Consider the following 24,280-nt stretch of genomic DNA (forward strand, 5'->3'; position numbering starts at 1 on the left):
CGGTGCCATCCATGAAATTACATTATTGCACCATCATTTTTGATGATATATATCACAAGACATAGGAGCAGAATTATGCCATTCAGCCCATCGAGTCTTCTCTGCCATTCCATCACGACTGGATTATTATCTCTCTCAACCCCATTCTCCTGCCTTGTCCCCATAACCTTTGACATCCTGACTAATCTATCAGCTTCACTGTAAGTATACCCAATGGCTTGGCCTCCACAGTAGACTGTGGCAATCATTAGGTTGGGACTGTATGGTAACCTATCTTATATGTGTCTCTGGTCAGGAACATTAAGCATCTTGTTGAGCTGGTAAAAATCTTGAGGTGATTTGTAGTTAGATTTAAGCTGTCCACAATTAGGTTTAGCTCAATGTAACTCCATTCATCCAGCTTAAAGCCCTCAAAAGAATCTCAGCTTTTCCCATGAGTCAGGAGTCTCAGTCAATCCTAACCATCACTGGAAGCAGTGATAGGAACATGTGGATAGAGTAATCAGGCCATATCATTCAGTTTCCATTCATCACTTCTATATTTTACTTTGGCATTATTCAGGGCCAAACAAGAGAAATTTGTGCAACTCCAGCACCGAGAAGGACAAGGGTAGCTGGTAAATGCACCACCACCTGCAGGACCCCACCAAGTCACACTCCTTGCTACCTTTGAAATACAGCATTGTTCAGACAGTGGCTCAAAGCCAATTCAGGGTGCACAATTGACATTGGCCTTGCAAGGAGAGTCCAGATCTTGAAAAGAAAAGAAAATACATTGGAAAATAGAGAACCGGAATCTGTGTAGTGAAGGTACTTCCAGAGTGCTGGTGGGTACCTCGGTCCAGCCATTAAAGAAAGTGATTTGCCTGTTAGCGGAGGGACTTAAGAGGGCACTGGAAGGTGCTGTTGTTCCTATGTACTTGCTTCCCTCGTCCTTCACTACACTTTCCTTACCATGCCAGTAGGGGACCCATTTCCAAGACTGGCAAGCGCTAGTTCAAGCTGAGAGAGATATATATGACACATCTGAGAAACTCAGGGAAATAGAGTTCTTCAAGCCTTCTGAGGTCATTCTCTGATCTGGAGCCTAACTCTGTGGAAAGAGTTGTGTGATTCATAGTCTGGGATGGTCTGACAGAAGGGCAGAAGACATAGGAGCACAATTCAGCCATTCAGCCCATTGAGTCTGGTCTGCCATTCCATCATGGCCTATTTATTATCCCTCTCAACCTCGTTCTCCTGCTTTCTGCTCGTAACATTTGATGCCCTTACTAAAAACCTATCAACCTCTGCTTTAAATATACCCAATGACTTGACCTCTGGAGTCATTTGTGACAACGCATTCTGAGTCCATGCTCTCTGGTCCGAGACCGCCACTCCCCCTCCCCCCAGCAATAGGAAACATCCTCTCCACATCCACTATATCAAAGCCTTTCAATGTTTGATACAGTTCAATGAGATACCCCCATCATTCTTCTAAACTGCAGTAGTACAGGCCCAGAGTCACCAAACTCTCCTTACACGTTAATCCTTTCATTCTCAGATCAGCCTCGTGACTTCCTCTAGACCTTCTCCAATGCCAGCACCTCCTTTCCGAGATCAGGTGCCCAAATCTGCTCATATTATTCCAAGTGCGGTCTGACCAAAGTCTTATTAAACCTCAGCACTGCATCCTTGCTTTTATATTCTAGTCCTCGCAAAATGAATGCTAACATTGAATTTGCCGTCCTTAAGCCTGCATTAACCCTTAGGGAATCCTGAATGAGGACTCCAAAGTCCGTTTACAACTTTAACTTCTCCCTGTTTAGAAAATAATCTATGCCTTTATTCCTTCTACCAAAGTGCATGGCCGTACACTTCCGACACTGTATTCCATCTGTCATTTCTTTGTCCATTCTCCTTATCTTCTGCAGACTCCCTGCTTTCTCAGCACTACCTGCTCCTCCACCCCTGTCTTCATATCATCCACAAACTTGGCTATAACTCCATCAATTCTGTCAACCAAATCATTGACAAATAACGTGAAAAGAAGCGTTTTCAACACCGATCCCCGTGGAACCCCACTAGTCATAAGTAGCAAAACAGAAAAGGCCTCACTCAGAGCCCACAGGCTGCACGCACAGCCTCTCCGAGCCATTCTGGCTTCAATTAGAGAGTTCCGTAGGCATTGAGAAACGAGTGGATGAGCCTCTGTCTTTGGAAAGTCAGCCGTGCTTCCAGGGTCGTTCACACCATGAAAAGGGCCCATGGTGCCTTCATCAATGTTGTGAAGGTGATGGTTAGACACAGACAGCCACGAAACTAAGAAAGAAAAACCATGGAATTCGTTCAAAGAGAAGCATCAAAGCCCCCAAGGTTAAAGAAAAACAAATCGCACAAACAACAAAAAAAAACGAGCAAAAAACGCAATATAAAACACCAATCCACAAATCATCGGGTCAGTCCCAGCAGACTCAGTTCCGTTCAATCTAGCTCCGTGTCGGTTGTTAACTTCAGGCCCCACCGCCAGTCCGCCCCGATCAAAATCTCACAAAATAGCAGCAAACCAGGAGCAGCCAGAAACCAGAAACACATCGTAACGTGAACCACAGAGTCCAATCCACAAACCGTGTCGATTAAACCCTGTCCAGGACCCAGATTCTGACAGAAATGAGTGAGAGGGAGAGAGAGACCATTCAAATGCAGGGATAAAATTTTCCCCAGGTTTTGTTTTAGCAATGGAAACAAACTGTTGAAATAGGGCCCCTTTAAATAGCACAGTTGGAGCTAAGGATGTCTTTAGTGTTACTAAATATTGGATTCTCCATGTTTATACACGTAGGATTTTCTGCATTGGTTACCTTGAAAAATTCGACAAATTATCATGCCGGCTTCACAATCTGCATACTTGGAGCCAGTATCAGCGTTTCACATTCCAATGCACTTCATGTGCCTTGAATGCCTGAGACTGAATGCAAGGGTGCACGTTAAACGGCAAATCAGCAGTTGCAAAATTCAAACGACAGCTGTATACTACGCCCAACAATACATTAAGTGATGCCGTGGCATGTTCAGTTGAGTCATTATTTTCAGAGAATTTTAGAGTAAGTTTATCCTGAATTAATCCTGTTTGCACATTTAATTAGTACTGACAGCAATTTATACTCGGTGAGTGATCACTAGGACTGAGGATTGGCTGGATGGTTACGGATATTTCAGCAGCCAAATGAATGATGAAGCACTTAACTAATTTTGCCTTTGCAGCACCAAATCCACCAGCCATCCGAGAGGAGCTGTGCACCGCATCACATGACACCATCACGGTTCACTGGACTTCTGATGATGAATTCAGTGTGGTCTCCTATGAACTGCAGTACACCATTTTCACCGGACTCGCCAACGTAGTTAGTAAGTCCACAGTTGCTGTTGGTGTTAGTATTTGTTTTATTCTGGAGTACGGGACAAATGCGATCATATTTACAGCCTGCAAGGGTAGCATGATGATTAGTTCTACTGCTTCATAGCTTCTGGGTTCTGGGTTCGATCCTGGCCCCTGGAGTTGTCCATCTGGACTTTGCACGTTTACCTGGTGATCATATGTCTCTTGCCACATCCAAGAGACAAGATGGCAGGTCCATTTGCCATGGATAATTTGCTCCAAAAGTAAGCGGGAAACTGTGGGAAGGTGTGAGAGAGAGAGAGAGAGAGTGAATTACAGAGCCACAGGGGATTAAGGAGAGAGGGAACAGGGCTAATGGGATTGCTCTTCTGGGAGCCAGCATGACCTGATGGGCCCAATGGCTTTTCTCTGCTTTAAGCTAAGTTAAAGCTGTTGTGGGTCCCCACCCTCCCAAGTTGCCCTGGAGTCTTACTGAAAGAAAGATGAATCTTTCTGGACAATGATGGAAGCAGCCTCTGGAGAAAAAGCAGTTGCTACCTCTCAACCTTCAGGCTCTTGAGTAAAAGGGGATAACCACACTCACTAGCCCCACAACCAGTGAACTCACTTTAAGGACTCTTTATCTTGTTATCCCATGTTCTCATTTTTTGCATTGTATGAGTGATAAATATTCCCCGATCCATAAGCCAAGATCCCCGATACAATGTTTACGTTGGTCTTGGTGACTCGAGTGAACGACAGCATTTTCAACAGCACGTCACTCAATTTTCAACTCTGAAGGAGGAGAACTCAGATCCTGGACTTGCACTTGGGAGCGGTTCCTGCTGAGGCATGCAGCCCCCATTAGATCCCAATAATCCCACAATACTGATTGAGAATCCGAGTTTTCTCGGCCTCACAGATGGAATGATTTTGAGACAACTTTGTTCTTTAGCAATTGCCTTCTCTTCAGCCACGTTGCGTTTATTCTGTGCAGTAAACATTAAAATTGTCTTTGATACGAATGCAGAAGGCTTATACAGATCTCCTCTGGGTTCCGGTGCAGGTTTGTGCAGCTCGGCAGACAGCTGGATGATTGTCCCAAACATCAAACAGAACCATTACACAGTGCACGGTCTACAGAGTGGCACCAAGTACATCTTTGTGGTCAAGGCCATTAACCAAGCTGGCAGCCAAAACAGTGAGCCCTCCAGGCTAAAGACAAACAGTAAGTTGTAAGAAAGACAGCAGACGGCAGCCGCGGAGAGAGAAGCGGGGTAAACCTGTTTATGTTGACGACCTGTTATCTGAACTAAGAGCCGTCGGAAATCAGCGATTTTTAAGTTGTAGAGAAGTGTGGGGGAGTGATGAGAACCAAATTGTATGAGAGGGTGGAGACTGAGGGAAAATGGATGATACAAGTGGTGATGGGGCTGCCAAAGAGTTGAAGGCTTGTTATTCACAGTCTTGAGGAGATGCAAGCTGAAGGTAAATCAGCAGAGAGAAAACAAGATTGCTGGAGCTGTAGAGATGTACGTACTGTGCAACATAACACCCTATAGTTGCTGTTGAAATCAATGAGTTGTGTTTGCCTTTGAAAGTCTTACAGTGACAGAATTCACTCAGGATGTTACTCTTGCTCTTCAATTTGCTGGGAACATTTGCATTATGTCTGCATTCCCCCAGCACAAGAAACTTCCATTCCCCAAGCCGTAACCCCCGTTTCAGCAATGTGAAGCCTGAAATTTGATCTGTTCTTCTGATGAAAGCTGATAAAGTCACCACATGTTCATGGAGAAATGAGTACGTGTGGACTGATGGAAGGACGGCGACCAGATCTACAAATGGAGTTAGTTCAAGCTTGAGCCGTACTTTTAAAATCTGAAATGGGACTTGGGTGAAGGATGAGTGCAACATCGTGTCCCAGCACCTTGGGAGCCGCATTGGGATGGTTACTTCTAATATCTGATAAAAAGATATAAGACCTGGACCTCCAGAAAGCTTTTGATAAAGTCCCACATAGGAGATTAGTGGGCAAAATTAGGGCACATGGTATTGGGGGCAGAGTACTGACATGGATTGAAAATTGGCTGGCTGACAGGAAACAAAGAGTAGTGATTAACGGGTCCCTTTTGGAATGGCAGGCTGTGACCAGTGGGGTACCGCAAGGTTCGATGCTGGGACGGCAGCTGTTTACAATATACATTAATGATTTAGATGAAGGGATTAAAAGTAACATTAGCAAATTTGCTGATGACCCAAAGCTGGGTGGCAGTGTGAAACGTCAGGAGGATGTTATGAGAATGCAGGGTGACTTGGACAGGTTGGGTGAGTGGGCAAATGTATGGCAGATGCAGTTTAATGTGGATAAATGTGAGGTTATCCACTTTGCTGGCAAGAACAGGAAGGCAGATTGCTATTTAAATGGAGTCAAGTTAGGAAAAGGGGAAGTACAACGAGATCTAGGTGTTCTTGTACATCAGTCAATGAAAGCAAGCATGCAGGTACAGCAGGCAGTGAAGAAAGCTAATGGCACGCTGGCTTTTATAACAAGAGGAATTGAGTATAGGAGTAAAGAGGTCCTTCTGCAGCTGTACGGGGCCCTGGTGAGACCCCACCTGGAGTATAGTGTGCAGTTTTGGTCTCCAAATTTGAGGAAGGACATTCTTGCTATTGAGGGAGTGCAGCGTAGGTTCACAAGGTTAATTCCCGGAATGGCGGGACTGTCATATGTTGAAAGATTGGAGCGACTGGGCTTGTATACACTGGAATTTAGAAGGATGAGAGGGGATCTGATTGAAACATATAAGATTATTAAGGGATTGGACACGCTGGAGGCAGGAAGCATGTTCCCGCTGATGGGTGAGTCCAGAACTAGAGGCCACAGTTTAAGAATAAGGGGTAGGCCATTTAGAACAGAGATGCGGAAAAACGTTTTCACCCAGAGAGTGGTGGATATGTGGAATGCTCTGCCCCAGAAGGCAGTGGAGGCCACGTATCTGGATGCATTCAAGAGAGAGTTAGATAGAGCTCATAGATAGCGGGGTCAAGGGATATGGGGAGAGGGCAGGAACGGGGTACTGATTGTGTATGATCAGCCATGATCACAGTGAATGGCGGTGCTGGCTAGAAGGGCCAAATGGCCTACTCCTGCACCTATTGTCTATTGTCTAAGACTGAATCTACAAATTCGCAAATGAAGTGTTTAAAATAATGAGAGGCAATGATAGAATAAATAGCCTTTCTTTCTCCCCAGGGTGGAAATGTCAAATATTAGGGGGCAAAGCTTTAAGGTAAGCTGAGAAGGTTAAACAGGGATCTATGAGGCAAGTTTTGTTACACAGAGAGTGGTGGGTGCCTGAGATCTGCTGCCAAGGAGAGTGATGGAATCAAATAAGATGACATCATTTAAGAGACATCTGGGCAGACATGTACGTGCATCCAGGTTCACGTCTCCCTATCCCCTGCCTGTTCCTGTGTCTGAACAATCAGGAGCAAGGGCATCGTGGACATTAAAAGTTTGAAGGGTTTTTCTTTCTGTGTTGTACTGTTCTACCTCCTATGTTCTTTGTCAACCTCTCAATTGGAAAGTTGAGCTGTCGTTCATTTCCAGCAGAAACCTGGAGCAGAGAGAAAATAACTGCTGTAGGAACCTCATAGGGTGAAAAACATCTGTGGAGGCAAAGGGGTAGTCGGGTGTTTCAGGTTGAAATCCTGCATCAGGACTGAGAGTGTAGAGGGAAGATGGGCCTGACTCCGATTATTTTCCATCTACAGTCTCAGTCCTGACGCAGGGTCTCGACCTGAAACATTGACTAACCCTTCACCTCTACAGATGTTGCATGACCTGCTAAGTTCTTCCAGATTCTAGCACCACAGTCCCTCCTGTGCCATCAGTAGTAGGCAGCACCTGGTTCATGGGTAGGAGCAGTACTTTAATCAGCATGAGGATGAAATTCCACCCCTAATACTGAATCCATCTTTCCTGGGCTCCTGCTTGTCCAGAATTCAGTTGGCCACCAGTCTAGCAAAGAAATGACGACACAGCGTGCTTCAACTGAGCCTTCAGCTGCAATGGTCAACAAATGGTTCTGCACACTGTTAACACCTACTATGATCTTTATAACAAAGTGACCATTATTTTGATCCATTGGCGCAAAGCAATGGCACATTCTGGAAATATAAAACAAAAACAGAAAATAATGGAGGTGTTCAGCAAGCTGGGCAGTATTCATAGGGAGAGCTGCAGAGTGGATGTTTCAAATCAGATGATGGTTCAACTGCTTCTCTCTCCAGGGATGCTCCTGACCTGTTGAGTTCATCCAGAACCTTGATCTACATGCTTACCTTTAATTTTAACTGTTATTCTTTCAGCACTACAAGCATGACACAGTGGAGCAGTGGGAGGTGTCACTCTCTCATATCTCCAGCAATCTGCATTCAAACCTGACCCCCGGAAAAGTTCTTGTGGAATTTGCACGTTCTTCCTGTGACCACATGGGCTTCCCTGGGGTGTTCCAGTTTCCTCCCACATCCCAGAAAAATGCAGATTGGTGGGGGAATGGCATTGCTGCAGTAGAGCTGAGGGACCACATGCCCTCCGGTGTAATTAGGGAGAAGGTATACCTGTAAGAACTGCCAGTGCACTTTGAGACTGTCGTTACGTTCTATCCGATCGTAATTGGTCGGTATTTTAACCACTCTTACCTAGCAAAAACCTTAAGAGTTAAAATATTGAAATTTGCAGCCTTTTTCTTTGAAGTGGTTAGGCTCTATTTGTTAATATTGTAGCTCCTTGTACAGGGTTTCCTCATGGAAGAAATAGCTGAGGAGCCGGGATGTGTGATGTGCAACATATGGGGGAACATAAGGTCTTCATTGGTGGTTCTGTTGGCATGCAAAGAAATAGAAACAGATGACTTCATCTAAAGGGCATACATGCTCTTTGACGTTGTCGCCTCATTAATTAATTTATTATTTAGAAGAACAGTGCGGAATAGGCCCTACTGGCCCTTTGGGCTGTGTCGCTCAATAACCACTGACAATGCCCTTTTCAATACTAACCTAATCACTGGACAATTTACAATCTTTGGACTGTGGAAGGAGACCGGAAGCTCAGAGAATACCCACGCATTCCGCAGGGAGAATGTGCAATCTCCTTACTGAGGACACAGGGACTGAACTCCTCCGAGCGGAGCTGTATCGGCATCGCACTAACTGCTACATAACCATAGCTTTGGGGCAAGCCACTAAAAAGAGGACGAAGGTGAAGCTAAAGGAGATAAAATGGATGCGACACGGTCTAGAGGTTCAGTTGCTGATCAGACCAAACATCAGAATGGGGAAGAAATGTGATTAAGTGATTTTGACTGTGGAATGATTGTTGGTGCCAGACGGGGTGGTTTGAGTATCTCAGAAACTGCAGATCACCTGGGATTTTCACACACAGCGGTCTCTGGACTTTACAGAGAATGGTGAAACAAACAAGAAACATCCAGCGAGCAGCAGTTCTGTGGACAAAAATGCCTTGTTAATGAGAGAGGTCAGAAGATAATGGCCAGACTGGTTCAAGCTGACAGGAAGGCAACAGTAACTCAAATAACCACACGTTACAACAGCAGTGTGCAGAAAAGCATCTCTGAATGCACAATGTGTCAAACCTTGAAGGTGGTGGGCTACAGCAGCAGAAGACCACGAACGTACACTCAGTGGCCACATTATTAGGTACAAGAGGTACCTAATGAAGTGTCCAGTGTGTGTATATCACATGCATAAAAATAGAAGTTAAGATACAAGAGACTGCTGTACCTTAGAGAGATTGAAATGAAAATATTAAATAAAATTATAAGAATTCGTGCAAAATCAAGTCAAAGTCAAGGTTGTTATTCAGATGTTCAAGAATGGGTAGTCAGTGTTGCAATGAAAAACTTACTTGCAACAGCACCACATGCATATAGCATGATATAAGCAGCATTCACAAGAAAGACATTAACATAAAATATACAAAATGTTTACAAGAAAGAACACAATGGAACAATATAAAAAACAGCCAAAACGATCAAGGTGGCCACAGCACGTTGCAGTGTCTTAACTCACCTGCACATCGAAAGCCACTCCTCCGCGGGAGGCAGGGAAAGGAGCTTTGCAGCCCCTCCCACAACCTACCGTTTAACTGATGACGTGACAGCACCGGTAGGGTTAAAATCTAGTGCACAGTAACCATGTGGTCTCTTCTCCCCTCGGGTCGCCGTGGACCAGGAAGGCGATAGGTGCATGGAAACAGTAGACAGTGGGGAGTGTGCTGCAGTGCAGAGGGCCGGGGCGCACACTTTAGTTAAGTAGTTGCCACTGTGTGCAGGTTTAGTTTCTGTTATGCCCTGTATCTGCAGGTACTCAGTTTAAATGCGTATCCGTAACCGAGGTTAGCTTGAAGGGTTACTGAATATTTAGTGTCGTAGTCTTGTAACTTAGGGGGCTTAGGTAAGTACTTGTTTGACTTAGATGTTTGGTTGAGTGTTTCACTGTTTGTCTTGTTAATAAATAGTTAATGGGCTTACTCGCAATTTGTGTCTGTCCCACTTAACGATCTGCTTCTTCGTAACAGAGCATTGCTAAACTCTTGTGATTCAGGTTGTGCCAGTTGCTTTAAGAACTGTATAGTTGAAGAGAAGTTTGACTGTGACTTTGTTTTTCATGACTTCAGGTTGTTCCAAACAACATTATATCCAAGGTATTGCTTTTAAAATGTAGGAACTTACTGCATAAGAAACACACCTGCCAATCCATGCACAGCAAGCTCCCACAGACAGCCATGGAAGCTCTAGAAAAACTGGGTTTTGTGATATTGATGGAGGGACAGATGTTAGCTGGGACCCTAGGAGCTAATTCCCCTGCTTTTCTGGAAAATAGTCTCATAGGATCTCTTAGATCTACGTGCAGAAGCATACATAGCTTTTCCTATAAAGGCAGCACTGATGCATTGATCCAGAATTTTGTAATCAGGTCTCTGAGGTTGTTCTTAAGGCCATAACCCTATGTATGACCCTGCAGTGGGAGTACAAGTACAGCTCTCGTTTACCAAAATGTACCACAGGTACATCAGTAATGCAACAAGTAACCAAATATCCCTGCTGTCTTCCCCCTTGTCTGTTTGGTTCCATGAATGGAATCCACCAACTGTTCTCACTTGTCTTACATCTCCTCATAGGCTCACCCTCTCACCTCCGGAATCAACCTGGTGAACCTCCTCTGCTAACTGTGTCGTACTGAGGTAGCCTCCGCTACTTCCCTGGCCAGAGAATTCCACAGATTCACTGCTCTTTTCCTCTTCATCTCCCTCCTAAATCTACTCTCCTGAACCTCTGTTCATTTTCAAGCACTGTTTGAACACGGAATCTCTTTTGCAATCCATTTGTTCGAAGGCTTGTCTCGGCAGTCAGATATTTGAATTGATCAGTGGTGAGACATACGTTCCAAGCTCATTTTTTGTTGAAGCTACAGATGGAAACTTTGCTTATAATGAACTAGGCGAATGAAACTTCCAGATGTGATGTATTTATGTGATATTGCAACTTGCCAAGTAGCAAATCAAGAACACTGGCTCATTTGTAAACTAGACTGGGGTTTCCAATGAGATGTTCTTACTTAACTTTCTGAGCAACTTTTATTTCCAGATAAACCCTGAAATCCCAGTACTTTACGTTTCTGGGTGGTACTGAGACAGTTGTAGTCTGGTCATACGCTGCCCTCAGAGTCAGCAGTCCGTGGGTTCTTGAGACAGGAATTATGAGCCAATAACTCAGGCTAACTCACCAGTGCAGTACTGGGAGAGGACTCCGCTGACAGAAAGGTGGTTTTGGATGAAATGATAAGGCTTTTCTTCTCTTACGGGGAGGCACACACATTACTTGCCATTCTGAGCTTTCATTAGGTCCCTGAGTCCGAATGCTCGTGAGGTGGAGTGACGAGTCCGAATGCTCGAGAGGTGGAGTGACGAGTCCGAATGCTCGTGAGGTGGAGTGAAGAGTCCGAATGCTCGTGAGGTGGAGTGACGAGTCCGAATGCTCGAGAGGTGGAGTGACGAGTCCGAATGCTCGTGAGGTGGAGTGACGAGTCCGAATACTCGAGAGGTGGAGTGACGAGTCCGAATGCTCGTGAGGTGGAGTGAAGAGTCCGAATGGTCGAGAGGTGGAGTGACGAGTCCGAATGCTCGAGAGGTGGAGTGACGAGTCCGAATGCTCGTGAGGTGGAGTGCACTGGGTTCGCATGATTTCAGCACATTGTGATCAACACACGCTCCACCCTCCTCCCGTGACCCTCAAGCCCCTCCCTTCCTAGATCTGCCATGCAGTCTCTTTGACCTTTACCAACCTTTCTCAGTGCACCATAGAAAGCAACCTGTCTGGATGCAACTGCTTCACCCGTGACGACGAGAAACTACCGAGACTGCAGACGCAGCTCAGCACACCACAGAAACTAGCCTCCCCGCCGTGCATTCTGTCTACACTTCTTCCTGTCTTAGTAAAGCAGCCAACCACCCCCCCCCCCCAGACACTCTCTCTTCTCACCTTTTCCATTGGGCAGACGATACAAAATTCTGAAAGCTCAAACTATCAAGGCTCAAGGACGCTATTGTTATTATTTTTGAGATACAGTGCAGAGTTGGCCCTTGCGAGCTGTTCCACCCAGCAACCCTAACCTAATCACAGGACAATTTACAATGATCAGTTAACCATCTCTGGACTGTAGGAGGAATCTGGAGCACCCGTGGGAAGCCCACGCTGTCCCACACCCACACTTGATGAAGTGTTTGGAGAGGTTGGTTATGACTGGAATTAACAGCTGCAATTTGCCCATCACCACAATAGGTCTACAGCAGATGCAATCTCATATTAGGCTGCTGTTTATTGATTACAGTTCAGCATTTAACACAATCATGCTCCCAGTTCTAATTAATAAGCTCCGAAACCTGGGCCTCTGTACCTCCCTCTGCAACTGGATCCTTGCCGTCGTCAGCAGGAGACCACAGTCAGTGCGGATGGGAAGTATCATCTTCTCCTCGGCGACAATCAACACTTGCATATCTCAAGGATGCATGCTTAACCCACTACTCTACTCTCTCAACACCCATGATTGAGTGGCTAGATACAGCTCAAGAGGCATCTGTAAATTTGTGGCAACACAACTATTGCTGGCAGAATTTCAGATGGTGTCGAGGAGGTTGAGATAGATCAGCTATACACACCAAATGCTGGAGGAGCTCAGCAGGCCAGGCAGTATCTATGGAAAAGTGTACAGTTGACGTTTCGGGACGTCCTGCTGAAGGGTCTTGGCCTGAAATGTCGACTGTACTCTTTTCCATAGCTGCTGCTTGGCCTGTTGTGGTCCCCTAGCATTTGTGTCTGTTGCTTGGATTTCCAGCATTTGCAGATTTTCTCTTGTTTGATAAATCCGCTGAATTGAGTGGTGTTGCAACAACCTTGAACTCACATCAGTAGGTCGAAGGAATTGATTGTGGACTTCAGGAAGGGGAAGTTAAGGGAACACTCACCAGTCGTCATTGAGGGATCAGCAGTGGGAAGGGTGAGCAGTTTCAAGTTCCTGGGGGTCATCATCTCTGAATATCTATCCTGTGCTTAAAATACCGATGCAATTACAAATAAGGCATGACAGTGGCTCTATTTCATTAGGAGTTTGAGGAGAACTGGTACGTCACCAAAGGCACTCGCAAAATTTCTACAGATGTACTGTGGAGAGCATCCTAACTGGTTGCATCACTGTCTGGTGTGGAGGGGCCACTGCACAGGATTGGAAAAAGCCGCAGAAAGTTGTAAACTTCGCCGTTTGCATCATGGGCACTAGTCTTCCCAGCACTTCAAAAGACGATGCCCGAAGAAGGCATCATCCATCATTAAAGACCGTCACCCAGGACATGCCCTCTTCTCATTGCTACCACCAGGGTCGAGGTATAGGAGCCCGAAGATGCACACTCAACATTTCAGGAACAGTTTCTACCACTCGCCATTAGATTTCTGAACTACCTCACTATTTTTTCCTCTCTTTTTGCACTACTTATTTAATTTAAATATTGTATATATTCCTCTTATTGCAATTTAGTTTTTATTATTGTCTTGCAAAGTACAGGTGCTGCAAAACAACAAATTTCACAACATAAGCCAGTGATGTTAGACCTGATTCTGTGTTACAGATGCAGCAAGATGTATAGACTGATTTCATAGGGGGAGGCTGTCATGTGTTGAATTGGTGACAAGGAAACAAAGTTTGTGGCAGAGTGTAAAACTAATGGCTTCATCACCATACAATCTCATCTAATCTTCCATTTGTCCTAATCCAGCGCTCCAACAGCAGAAAAGGTGGAACTGCTTCCAGCTAGCCTTCTGGCAAGCTGAAATCTCCACCTGTTAGTGGAGTTTTCAGCCATCTCCAAGATGATCTGAAACAACTGCATCTCCAGCTGCAGTCTGGTTCTGCTGGAATACAGCCAGTCTATGTACTCAGAGCTAATTAAGAAAACAATATAACTATTTTGCAGTGGGTGAACTATTCAATATTTGAGGTCCAATTTTTAACCATTTGCTGTCCAACTGATGTGGGCATCCAGGCTAAAGTTGTCAGAGCTTTCTTGGCTCTGGCAACTGCATGGGATAAGCACAGGCACAAGAACCTGGCAATTTCAGACAGATTGATAAATTGGTTTGCACGAGTCAGCCTTTGCAACGTGCGGTGGTTGAGAGTGTGGAATCAAACCACTCAGTACAGCAAGTTCCATTTTGGCACTAATCCTGCTACCCACTGTCCACACAACTGTCCTGCAACTCTCCCACAGACACCAGGAGCAATACACGTCCCCGAGTTGGCTTGAATGCTTACTGTGGATTGTTCATGTGTGGGCGAGCGCTGGCATCTCAGACCAACAATCTTTAACGGGCATTTGGAAAGACCCCTGAACATTCCACTTGTTGTTTAGTTTTATTGGTGTCAGAAGGGGTACGGTCATCTCCCTGTCCCAATGAAAACAGGACTGTACCATCCTCCCCTTGTGCTCCCACCCAGCACGTGGGCAGGATGAAGTGAGTGAAGCCAGTAGCTTGTTTGATATATTGTGATAAGTTGAAAACAGATTTAGCAGCTCTGTCTGGCAACTGCTTCCTCAACTCAGTCCCATACACCCGGCACCCACACCTGACGGAGATCTGATGACCCGCTTAGCTTGGTGCCCACAGAACTCCAGTCAATGACCCAGACTTCCTGAACATAAGCTAGTGAAAGTTATTGATCATGTGGTTCCTCTACAATGATATAATTGCTGCCAATCACATCTCCCTGGTAAGCTGTCTGGACCTGCATGAAAACTCAACACGTCTGACTGAATTGCTGGGACTGGTCAGCAATTCAGGCAGCATCTACAGAGAGAGGAGAGTTAACACTTAGGGTGATGATTATTCATTAGCACCATTTCTCTCTCCACAGATTCTGCCTGGTGTTTCCACCACTCTCTGTTTTGCTTCAGATTTCCATCATCTGCAGCTTTATCCTTTTCATTATATTGAAGAAAGCAACCCCAAACCTCTGAGGGAAGTGTAGTCGCCCTTATACTTTCAGAAAATATCGCAGCCAGTTTACATTCAGCAAATTCACGCACAGAGCAGGGAGCAAATGACAAGTTATTCTACTGATCAGAAGTGATAAGGGCCTGGGAGTTCTCTCCGGTGGCTAGGTTGCCAGAGTGAACTCCCTGCCTTCTTCTGATGGTGTCATGGGATCATTTGTGTCAATTTGACAGGGAAGACATATCTGTTTAATAGTTATCACAAAACCAGCATGCCCAATTCCCTCTGTATTGCATTAAATAATAAATAACAGCGTAGCCATTGAGCTCAAGTGTTTGAGATTCGGACCATTTCCAGATGTTTTGTCTGTTTCACAGATGACAGTGGAGTTAGTACTCTGGGATGTCTGCACTTCCAAGCATTCCTAGACAATACACCATTGCTAGTCACCTCTTTCTCAATTAGCAGCCAAGGCCTGTATTCCATGTGTCTGGAGAGAAGCCGGGGCAGGGTGGAGGTCAGTGTGAGAGAGCTGGATTGTTTGCCTGCGATATGTCCTCGCTGTTCCTCACTTCCACGTTCTTGCAACAATGACCACTTTGCTCTTTGTGCCTTCAATCCTAGGCCAGCCTTTCAAGCTGGATCCCAAGTCCGCACACCGGAAGCTGAAAGTCTCTCATGACAACCTCAGCGTGGAGCGGGACGAGACTGCCTCGAAGAAGAGCCACACCCCAGAGCGCTTCACCAGCCAAGGGAGCTATGGCATAACTGGCAACGTCTACATAGACAGTGGCCGACATTACTGGGAGATCCTCATTGGAGGAAGCACATGGTGAGAGGGAAACTTATGTCCTGTTAACTCCAGAGTGCAATTAAGCTCTGCCATATTTTTGCCTAAATCCAATAACAGGATCTACATCACTTTCACTACAACTGACCCACGCATTCACTGATGTTGGGGCAAAATGCTGTCATCTTATACCATCCCTAACATCTCAATGCCTGGAACATGGTCCAGGAGCGTTCCTTCATCCCTTCCAGGGTAAAGTCCCTAATTTCCCTACCACGCTGCACTGTGGGAGAATGTGGATCACTACTACCTCATTGACAATTAGACATGGGTGATGAAAGTTGCCTGTCCCTCTCAACCCCATCACAACAAAGAAAGGTATAAAAGCTGTGCTCTAATTTAATCTGGGAGAAGACGGGAAGGGTGCCCACCACAGCATAAGCCAGTGTCCTGGGCATTAATGGGTCTCACTGGCGGTGGGGGGGGGGGGGTGCTGGAAAAGGGGTTCAGATGATATGTGGAAAGGGTCCTGAGCCAATGGTATTTTGCATAGTGATTTGGCGGGAAGGGAGGTAGTGTTATTGGGTGCAAAGCAAGGACAGGAAAGGCCCCAGATATGAGGCTGTACGGTAAGGGGGGTGGTTTTCCAGCCTTCCCACTAGAAAGTGTTTAAAGAACTTCCTGAGACCAGGATCTCACCCCGAACTCCATTGGGATTTGTGCGTCCAGTGGGTGTGGGTAGCTCCACTTCCTGTCCTGTTTGAAATCCCATGGTGCTCTGCGTTGCAGAGGATCACTCTGCTAGCTGCTCTGTAAATGGATCCAGGGATGTCTGGCCTGCTGAGGCTAAATGATACAAATCCAGGGCGGTAAGATATGGAGAGCAAGCCGTTGCCCATGTGTAGCAGGCGCCCCCTTCCCATACAGCTGGCGAATCCAAATGAACGGCAGAGACCTGTAGAGTTTGGAACCAGCAGAGTCACAGGAGTCGCCAGTCGACACTGAACTCAATGAAGGACTGCCTCAGGGACTCCAGCTCCGGATCTTTCCTCGGTTTATCCCTGAGGTAACCTGCTGACCATTGTCATGTCACAATATTTACTAGCAACAAACAATTTTCTGGATGATATTAACTGGGTGAGCAGCATCTGTGGGGAGAAAGGAATTGTCAACATTTCAGGTTGAAATCCTACATCTAGAATTGATCCAGGGTTTCGACCGGAAGCGCTTACAGTTCCTTACAATTTGGCCCTCAAACCACTGAGTTCCTCTAGCAGATTACATAATGTTCCAGATTCCAGCATCTGCAGTCTCGCCTGTATCTAGTATACTTACTACATCTTTGTAGCTTAGAGGGAGACTATTTCAGCCCATTGGGTCTATGCTGACACAGAACTATCCCATTCCTCTCTAAACTTCCTTGTAACCTGGTCTCCAGACATCCTGCTCAGCACACTGTCTGGGTTTGACACACAATTTACATCGCTCAATGAAACCACCAACCTACACGCCTTTAAGATACAGGAGGAACCCCAGAGCACTTGTGAGAAACCCACTGTTAACATTACAACAAAAGACTCTGTTAGACAGAAAGACACAAACTCCAATTACCTAATTAAAACTACAAAGCTATTGACTAGAACAGAACAGAACAACCATTAAAATACAGTGGATTCCAGTTAATTAGGGCAGATATGGATTGGTATATTTTGGCACAATTAGCAAAAGTTTCATGGAAATAGTTAAAAAAGTTTAAGAAAGACAAAGGACCATTTGACTGAGTAACAAATTATGTACTTAAATGAAAAACAGAATAAATTAGAACACTACCAAATCTACTATGGTACTAAAAAACTGTATTACTTCCTAATAGTTATTGACGGAGGAATTAATCCAGTATATGCTGCTGTGTTTTCTATTAACAGTAAATGAGCAAAATCAGCTCAGACACTTAGTGCAGATAATGTACTGCCTTTAAACAGTACAATCGCTTTCGGCGATTGCATCCTCCAAATAACACACACAAAATGCTGGTGGAACACAGCAGGCCAGGCAGCATCTATAGGGAGAAGCACTGTCGACGTTTCGGACCGAGACCCTTCGTCAGGACTAACTGAAAGGAAAGATGCTAAGAGATTTGAAAGTAGTGGGGGGAGGGGGAAATGTGAAATGATAGGAGAAGACTGGAGGGGATGGGGTGAAGCTGAGAGCCGGAAAGGTGATTGGCAAAAGTGATACAGAGCTGGAGAAGGGAAAGGATCATGGGACGGGAGGCCTCGGGAGAAAGAAAAGGGGAGGGGAGCACCAGAGGGAGATGGAGAACAGGCAAAGAGTGGTGGGCAGAGAGAGAGAAAAAAACAACTAAATATGTCAGGGATGGGGTAAGAAGGGGAGGAGGGGCATTAACGGAAGTTAGAGAAGTCAATGTTCATGCCATCAGGTTGGAGGCTACCCAGCCGGTATATAAGGTGTTGTTCCTCCAACCTGAGTGTGGCTTCATCTTGACAGTAGAGGAGGCCATGGGTAGACATATCAGAATGGGAGTGGGATGTGAAATTAAAATGTGTGGCCACTGGGAGATCCTGCTTTCTCTGGCGGACAGAGCGTAGGTGTTCAGCGAAACGGTCTCCCAGTCTGAGTTGCGTCTTACCAATATATAAAAGGCCACACCGAGAGCACCGGTCACCCCATTGTAACATCCAAGATGTGTGCCGATGCCTTCAAATTCTTTGTAGTTCCTAACTTGACGTAGTAAAATCGTTTCATTTTCACTCCTGGTCATTTATGGCATCACCAAGTTGAATGCTTGAAACCGCAGTAAGCAAAGCAGTTCTGAACTGTCTATAACTTACCAACTACCAGTTGCAAAATTCACTACCTTTTAACACAAACGGACATAAGTGATGCTATTTAAAAACTTTGCTCTAAGCACGGCGGCACGCGACTGACACTAATTAAACACTGTTCCATAACAGTCTCCTGTCCCAATTAGGAGCACAGTGTCCCAAATAAATTCAGGGAATCCCAGCTATTTTCTCGATTTATTTTTGTTCTTTAAAAGTTGCCCAAAATAAGCAGCTGGCCCGATTACCTGATGGTCCAGTTAACCAGAATCCACTGTACTTATTTAGGTATGTGGCAGGCTGCCCTCAGTACAGTATACCTCCCGTTCTGCTGATTCGCGGTGCTGTTCATGCCACTCTGTTGGTGAGGCCTCAACAAACTACCCCCAAGCTCCAGAATGCCCTGGTCACTGATAGGAAATCCTACAATAAGCAGACCAATACATTGTCACCAGCTCAAACCACTGAACCAGAACCAGTTATCACCTGTCATTACTCTTAAGGAGTCAAACCCCTGCTTTCTCCTAACATTCATGTTCCCACATGTATTCCCATAGTGTAATCCAAGCTTCTGCTGCCAGTTCTGTTACGGTCAAGGCCATGGCAGTGAGATTCTCAACGAGTACGAAGGTGAACCCTTTACAATACACCCATAGAGTCACTGGAAGAACACTTCCCTCCCACATAGCCCTCCATTTTACATTCATCCATGCATCTATCCAAGAGTCTTTTAAATGTCCCTAATGTATCGATTGTCTCTGCCACCACCCCTGGCACACACCACTGTGTAAAAACCTTACCTCTGACATACCCCCATACTTCCCTCCAATCACTTCGAGCTTTACATGGCTTCATACTGACCGATACTCTTTCTGTTCCAGGGATATAGCTAGTTGATTCAAAAAGTAACAAGGGTTTGTATTAAAAGGAGTTTGCTAAAACTGGGCAGCAGATTCTGTTTATAAAACCAAGAACATAAAATCCCTTTAAAGTAACTGGGAACAGCTGTATCAACACATTACAATCCTTCAAACAGAGCAAGTGTCTTTGAGAAGGTTTTTGCTCCTACTTTCACGTTTGTGGAACTGTAAACTGTCCTTAAAAGGGGCAGGTGTGCATGAAATGAGAGTTGTGATGATGTGGCTAACCCAAAATATTGTCTCAGGATACTAAGCTGTCTCAGCGGGGTGAAGTAGCTGTTAGTAAGCTGCTAGGTAAACAGGAAACCTGCTGTGAGAACTCAGCCTGGGCTGACATGGGGGGTACTTCCCTCAGTCTCATCTCCTCACAACCAGTGTGTCGGGGCAGACACCAGTCCTGCTATTTGGAGACTGCTGGAGTATTTTGCATATTGTTATGTTACAGCTGAAGGAATTCCCACTGGTTTTGGGGATCTTCAGAGAAGATGAGAATGTGGTCGAGATAGGTGAACGTGTGGTGCGTGTCTGAGAGGATTTCGTTGATGAAGGCTTGGTAAACATCTAGATTGTTGGCAAGTCCAAAAGGCATCACCAAGTGGCCGGTGACTGTTATGAATGTCGTCTTCCGCTTATCTCCGGGTCAGGTTGTTCACACTTGTAGATCTGGGCCGCTCAGAGCGTTTTGAATGCGCTATCCATCGAGGGAAGAGGGCAGCAGTTCCTAATGTCGATTGTGTTGAGTGCACATTAGTTGATGCAGGGTCGAAGGCTTTTGACAGAGGTGACTCCTGCACCAGCTGGGGACTGGGATGGTCAAATGAAACCATGCTGGAGCACTTCATACCTTGGATTTCAGGAGGGAAAAGGATGAACAGAGAACCTCAGGTGCCCAGGTAGAGGTCGATCGCGCAGTCATATGGTCTGTGAGGTGGTAGGATACAGACGGTGCTTGCTAAGTCGTGGTGTTCCTGTGCGTAGTTGGGTGAGCTCGAGAGTTTGCAGTGTCTCCACAGATTTATGGGGTGAAGTCAGCTGAGGTTACAGTCAGGTTGTGCAGGTGGGACCCCAACCCAGCAGTGAACCGAATGACCGGGCAAAGTTAGGGTGGTGAGTGGAGATGGGGTAACGCAAGATGGGAGGAGTGTTGGGTGGGTCTATCAGCAGGAACTGGGTAGACTCGCGGTGCTCTCTGATGTTCATGTGCACAGGCTGTGTGCATGCTCTGACCCTCCCAGATGCCAAGGGACGACAGTTAGCGGCTGAGATGCAGGAGGGGTGTGAGAGGCTCGGTGGGGAGTCCAGTCCAGAAGGCTTCCTGCTGCTCCTGTGTGTGTAGAGTCATTGGGGGGGGGGGGTGTGGATGACAGAGAGAGTGAGTTAGCCTATGGTGTTGGAAGAGACACCAGGGGGAGCTTACCAGATAGAAGGCCCCTTGTCCTCTACCTGGTGGTGCCGTTTTCCTGGGCAGAGTGGGCATTTGATGTGTGGGGTATCAACAGCTCTACAGTAAGCACACAAGTTATTTTTCCACCGATGCTCACGATTTTGGTGGGGGGGGGGTGGTAGTTAAGGGAGCTCTCCCTAACTGCATGGGCTCTGAAGGTGTGGCTAAAGGAAGTCCTGCGGCCTGAAATGGTTCTCGGCTTCTGACAGATGATCTGGAGGCTCATTCCGTAGGTCACTGGAGGGCCAGAGTGATGTGGCTTTCAAAGTCGGTCCCGGGTAGACGGCTCATCTTTCAAGTGCTCCTGGAGGCCGTGATGGTACAGAGCCAGCAACACTTCCACATCACAGCTGCTCTTCCCTGCCCCCACTTCACCTTCCCAGATGGTCGAAAGCAGTGAACTCCTCGGTTATTGAAGAAGGGGGTTTTTATTGCCCCAGTTAGCAGTGGCCCAGACCAGAGCTTGCCTAGTCAGGAGAGCAATGATGAAGACCACTTTGGCTCAGTATGTGGAATACAGAGAAGTCTGGCGCTCAAAGCCTACGATGCACTGGGACAGGAAGTTGCAGTATCAGGTTAGGGATCCTTCGAAGTGTTGGGGCACCAGATTCTGGGGCTGTGAGGGGGGATTTGGACAGGCATGGGGTGGCTGTATCGGGACTATGTTGGTTGAGAGTGTGAGGTGGTCAATGGCTTCCTGCTGCTTCAGAATCGTGTGCTCCTGTCAATGGACAGCTTCCTTTTGGCGAGCATACGCTGCTGGATCAATCACTGGTTCACCCATCCTGCATGGAACTGTAGCGGAAGCTCGATCCAAGAACATAGCAGTGGAGACGATTAGCAGTAAATTACTAATAAACTGCAAAATAACAAGCCGCAAGGAGCCACCAGACAAGAGAGAACAGATAATAAACACAGCAGGCAACTAGGTAACTGAAGGCTAGGAGCAACTGCTTGAGGCTGGAGGACTGTCTTCTTCTTTTATGTTGTCAGTGGCTCACTCCAATTAGGAAGGTGAATTACCACCACCTACTGTAATGGAATATGACAGGGATCACATCCTCACTCCCAACCCTGCTTTAATTAAAAAGTTCTACACAACCCCTTCCTCAGGTGCCAGAATGCCTTGCAAGCTAGGCACCCCGGATCTACCCAATAATTTCCCAAACAGCTTCCTGGGTTCCAGTGAATATCTGTGGCACTCCTTGATCACATGTTCTACCATCAACAAAGGACTGTGGAGGTTTAAATAGGCTGCAGGTGATGAGTTGGAAATGACTCCTGTTAGCTGGGTGGAGATTGGGAGGTGCCAGCTCTTTTAGGCCTGACACAGCAATCCTCTATAGAAACTCTCCAAAACCCACTCCCCCACCCTGCACCCCAACCACTTCAGTCAGCTTAACTTCATCAATATTGTGCACTGTTGGTCATGAACCAGCAGCACACTCCTCTTCTGGCCTCTGAGAAGCTGGTTTGGGGTATGAGACTTGACCAGAAATCCATACTGGCACATCATCTCATCAAAACCTGCCCCCTGACCAGGTTTATGTCATTGTGGCCATAGTACATCCTTTGCTGTAGCATCAGGTGTTGTCAGTGATATGCCTTGCGTGATTTACTCTATGATGAACGCTATATAAACGCAAACATTGCTTTCTTTGGGCCTGTATTGACAGCACTGAAGGCAGATGTGAACATTTTAAAAGGACCAATTTCAGTCTGCAAGCTAACAGAGTTATAGAGTCGTACAACACAGAAACCGGCCCTTCACCCCATAACCATCATGCCAACCCTTTCGTGTTTCTGTTCTAATATCATTGGCCCGCCATTGTATCTTATCTTTCCAGACCAGATGAGCAGGCATTGGGAAGAGGTAGGAGGCCAGAGGGGGGAACAAAGAGGGAAGGGGGAATGGGAAAAAAAGAAGTCGATATGTATGCCATCAGGCTGGAGGCCACCTAGACGGAATATGAGGTGTTGCTCCTCCATCCAGAGATTGGATTCATCGTCTAGAAGAGGAAACCAACAACCAACATGTCAGAATGGGAACAGGAATAAGAGTTAAAATGAACCCCTCAGATTGGCTTTAAATCCCTTTCCTCTCTTCCTAAAGCTATGCCCTCTTGTTTTTGATGTCCCTACCATATGGAAACAGATCTTGACTACCTACCCTATCTATGCCTGTCATAATTTTACATGCCTATATCAGTTCACCCCTCAGCCTCCATCTTTTTTTCCAGGAAAGCACACTTATCCTATTCAATCTCTCCCTTAACTAAAGCTGTCCAATTCAAGTAAAGGTAATTCAGGTAAGGGCTACACAGGCAGAAAGGGAAGGGGTGGCCACTAGACAGCGTAGCAGTAGGCAGGTAGTGCAGGAGTCCCCTGAGGTCATCTCCCTCTTAAACAGATATACTGTTTTGGATACTGTTGGGGGAGATGTCTCATCAGAGGAAGGCAGCAGCGGCCAAGTTCATGGCACCGTGGGTGGCTCTGCGGCACAGGAGGGAAGGAAAAGGAGTGGGAGAGCTATAGTGATAGGGGATTCGATTGTAAGGGGAATAGATAGGCGTTTCTGCGGCCACAGACGAGACTCCTGGATGGTATGTTGCCTCCCTGGTGCAAGGGTCAAGGATGTCTCTGAGCAGCTGCAGGACATTCTGGAGTGGGAGGGTGAACAGCCAGTGGTCGTGGTGCACATAGGTACCAACGATATAGGTAAAAAACGGGATGAGGTCCTACAAGGTGAATTTAGGGAGTTAGGAGATAAACTAAAAAGTAGGACCACAAAGGTAATAATCTCTGGATTACTACTAGTGCCACGTGCTAGTCAGAGTAGAAATAGGAGGATATTTCAGATGAATACGTGGCTTGAAAAATGGTGCAAGGGGGAGGGATTCAAATTTCTGGGGCATTGGAACCAGTTCTGGGGGAGGTGGGACTGGTATAAACAGGACGGTCTGCACCTGGGCTGGACTGGAACCAATGTCCTAGGGGGAGCGTTTGCTACTGCTGTTCAGGAGGATTTAAACTAATGTGGCAGGGGGATGGGAACAAGTGCAGAGAGACAGAGGGGTGTAAAATGAGGGTAGAAGCAAAAAGTAGTAAGGTGAAAAGTAAAAGTGGCAGGCAGGCAAATCCAGGGCAAAAAGCAAAAAGGGCCACTTTTCAACATAATTGTATAAGGGCTAAGAGTGTTATAAAAACAAGCCTGAAGGCTTTGTGTGTCAATGCGAGGAGCATTCGTAACAAGGTGGATGAATTGAATGTGCAGATAGTTATTAATGAATATGATATAGTTGGAATCACAGAGACATGGCTCCAGGGTGACCAAGGATGGGAGCTCAACATCCAG

General features: G+C 46.1%; 1 protein-coding gene across 2 annotated transcripts in view; it reads left to right on the plus strand.

Annotated features, from left to right (window-relative positions):
- Window positions 1-24,280, plus strand: part of LOC140727914 (E3 ubiquitin-protein ligase Midline-1) — a 389,541-nt gene that overhangs the window by 356,565 nt on the left and 8,696 nt on the right. For both annotated transcript variants that reach the window (XM_073045882.1, XM_073045881.1), the window contains exons 7-9: window positions 3,244-3,387; window positions 4,425-4,586; window positions 15,553-15,760. In XM_073045882.1, the coding sequence (XP_072901983.1) occupies window positions 3,244-3,387; window positions 4,425-4,586; window positions 15,553-15,760 (514 nt within the window). The remainder of the gene's footprint in view (window positions 1-3,243; window positions 3,388-4,424; window positions 4,587-15,552; window positions 15,761-24,280) is intronic.

The sequence above is a fragment of the Hemitrygon akajei genome, chromosome 5 (assembly GCF_048418815.1).
Source record: "Hemitrygon akajei chromosome 5, sHemAka1.3, whole genome shotgun sequence".
NCBI classification, from domain to species: Eukaryota; Metazoa; Chordata; class Chondrichthyes; order Myliobatiformes; family Dasyatidae; genus Hemitrygon; species Hemitrygon akajei.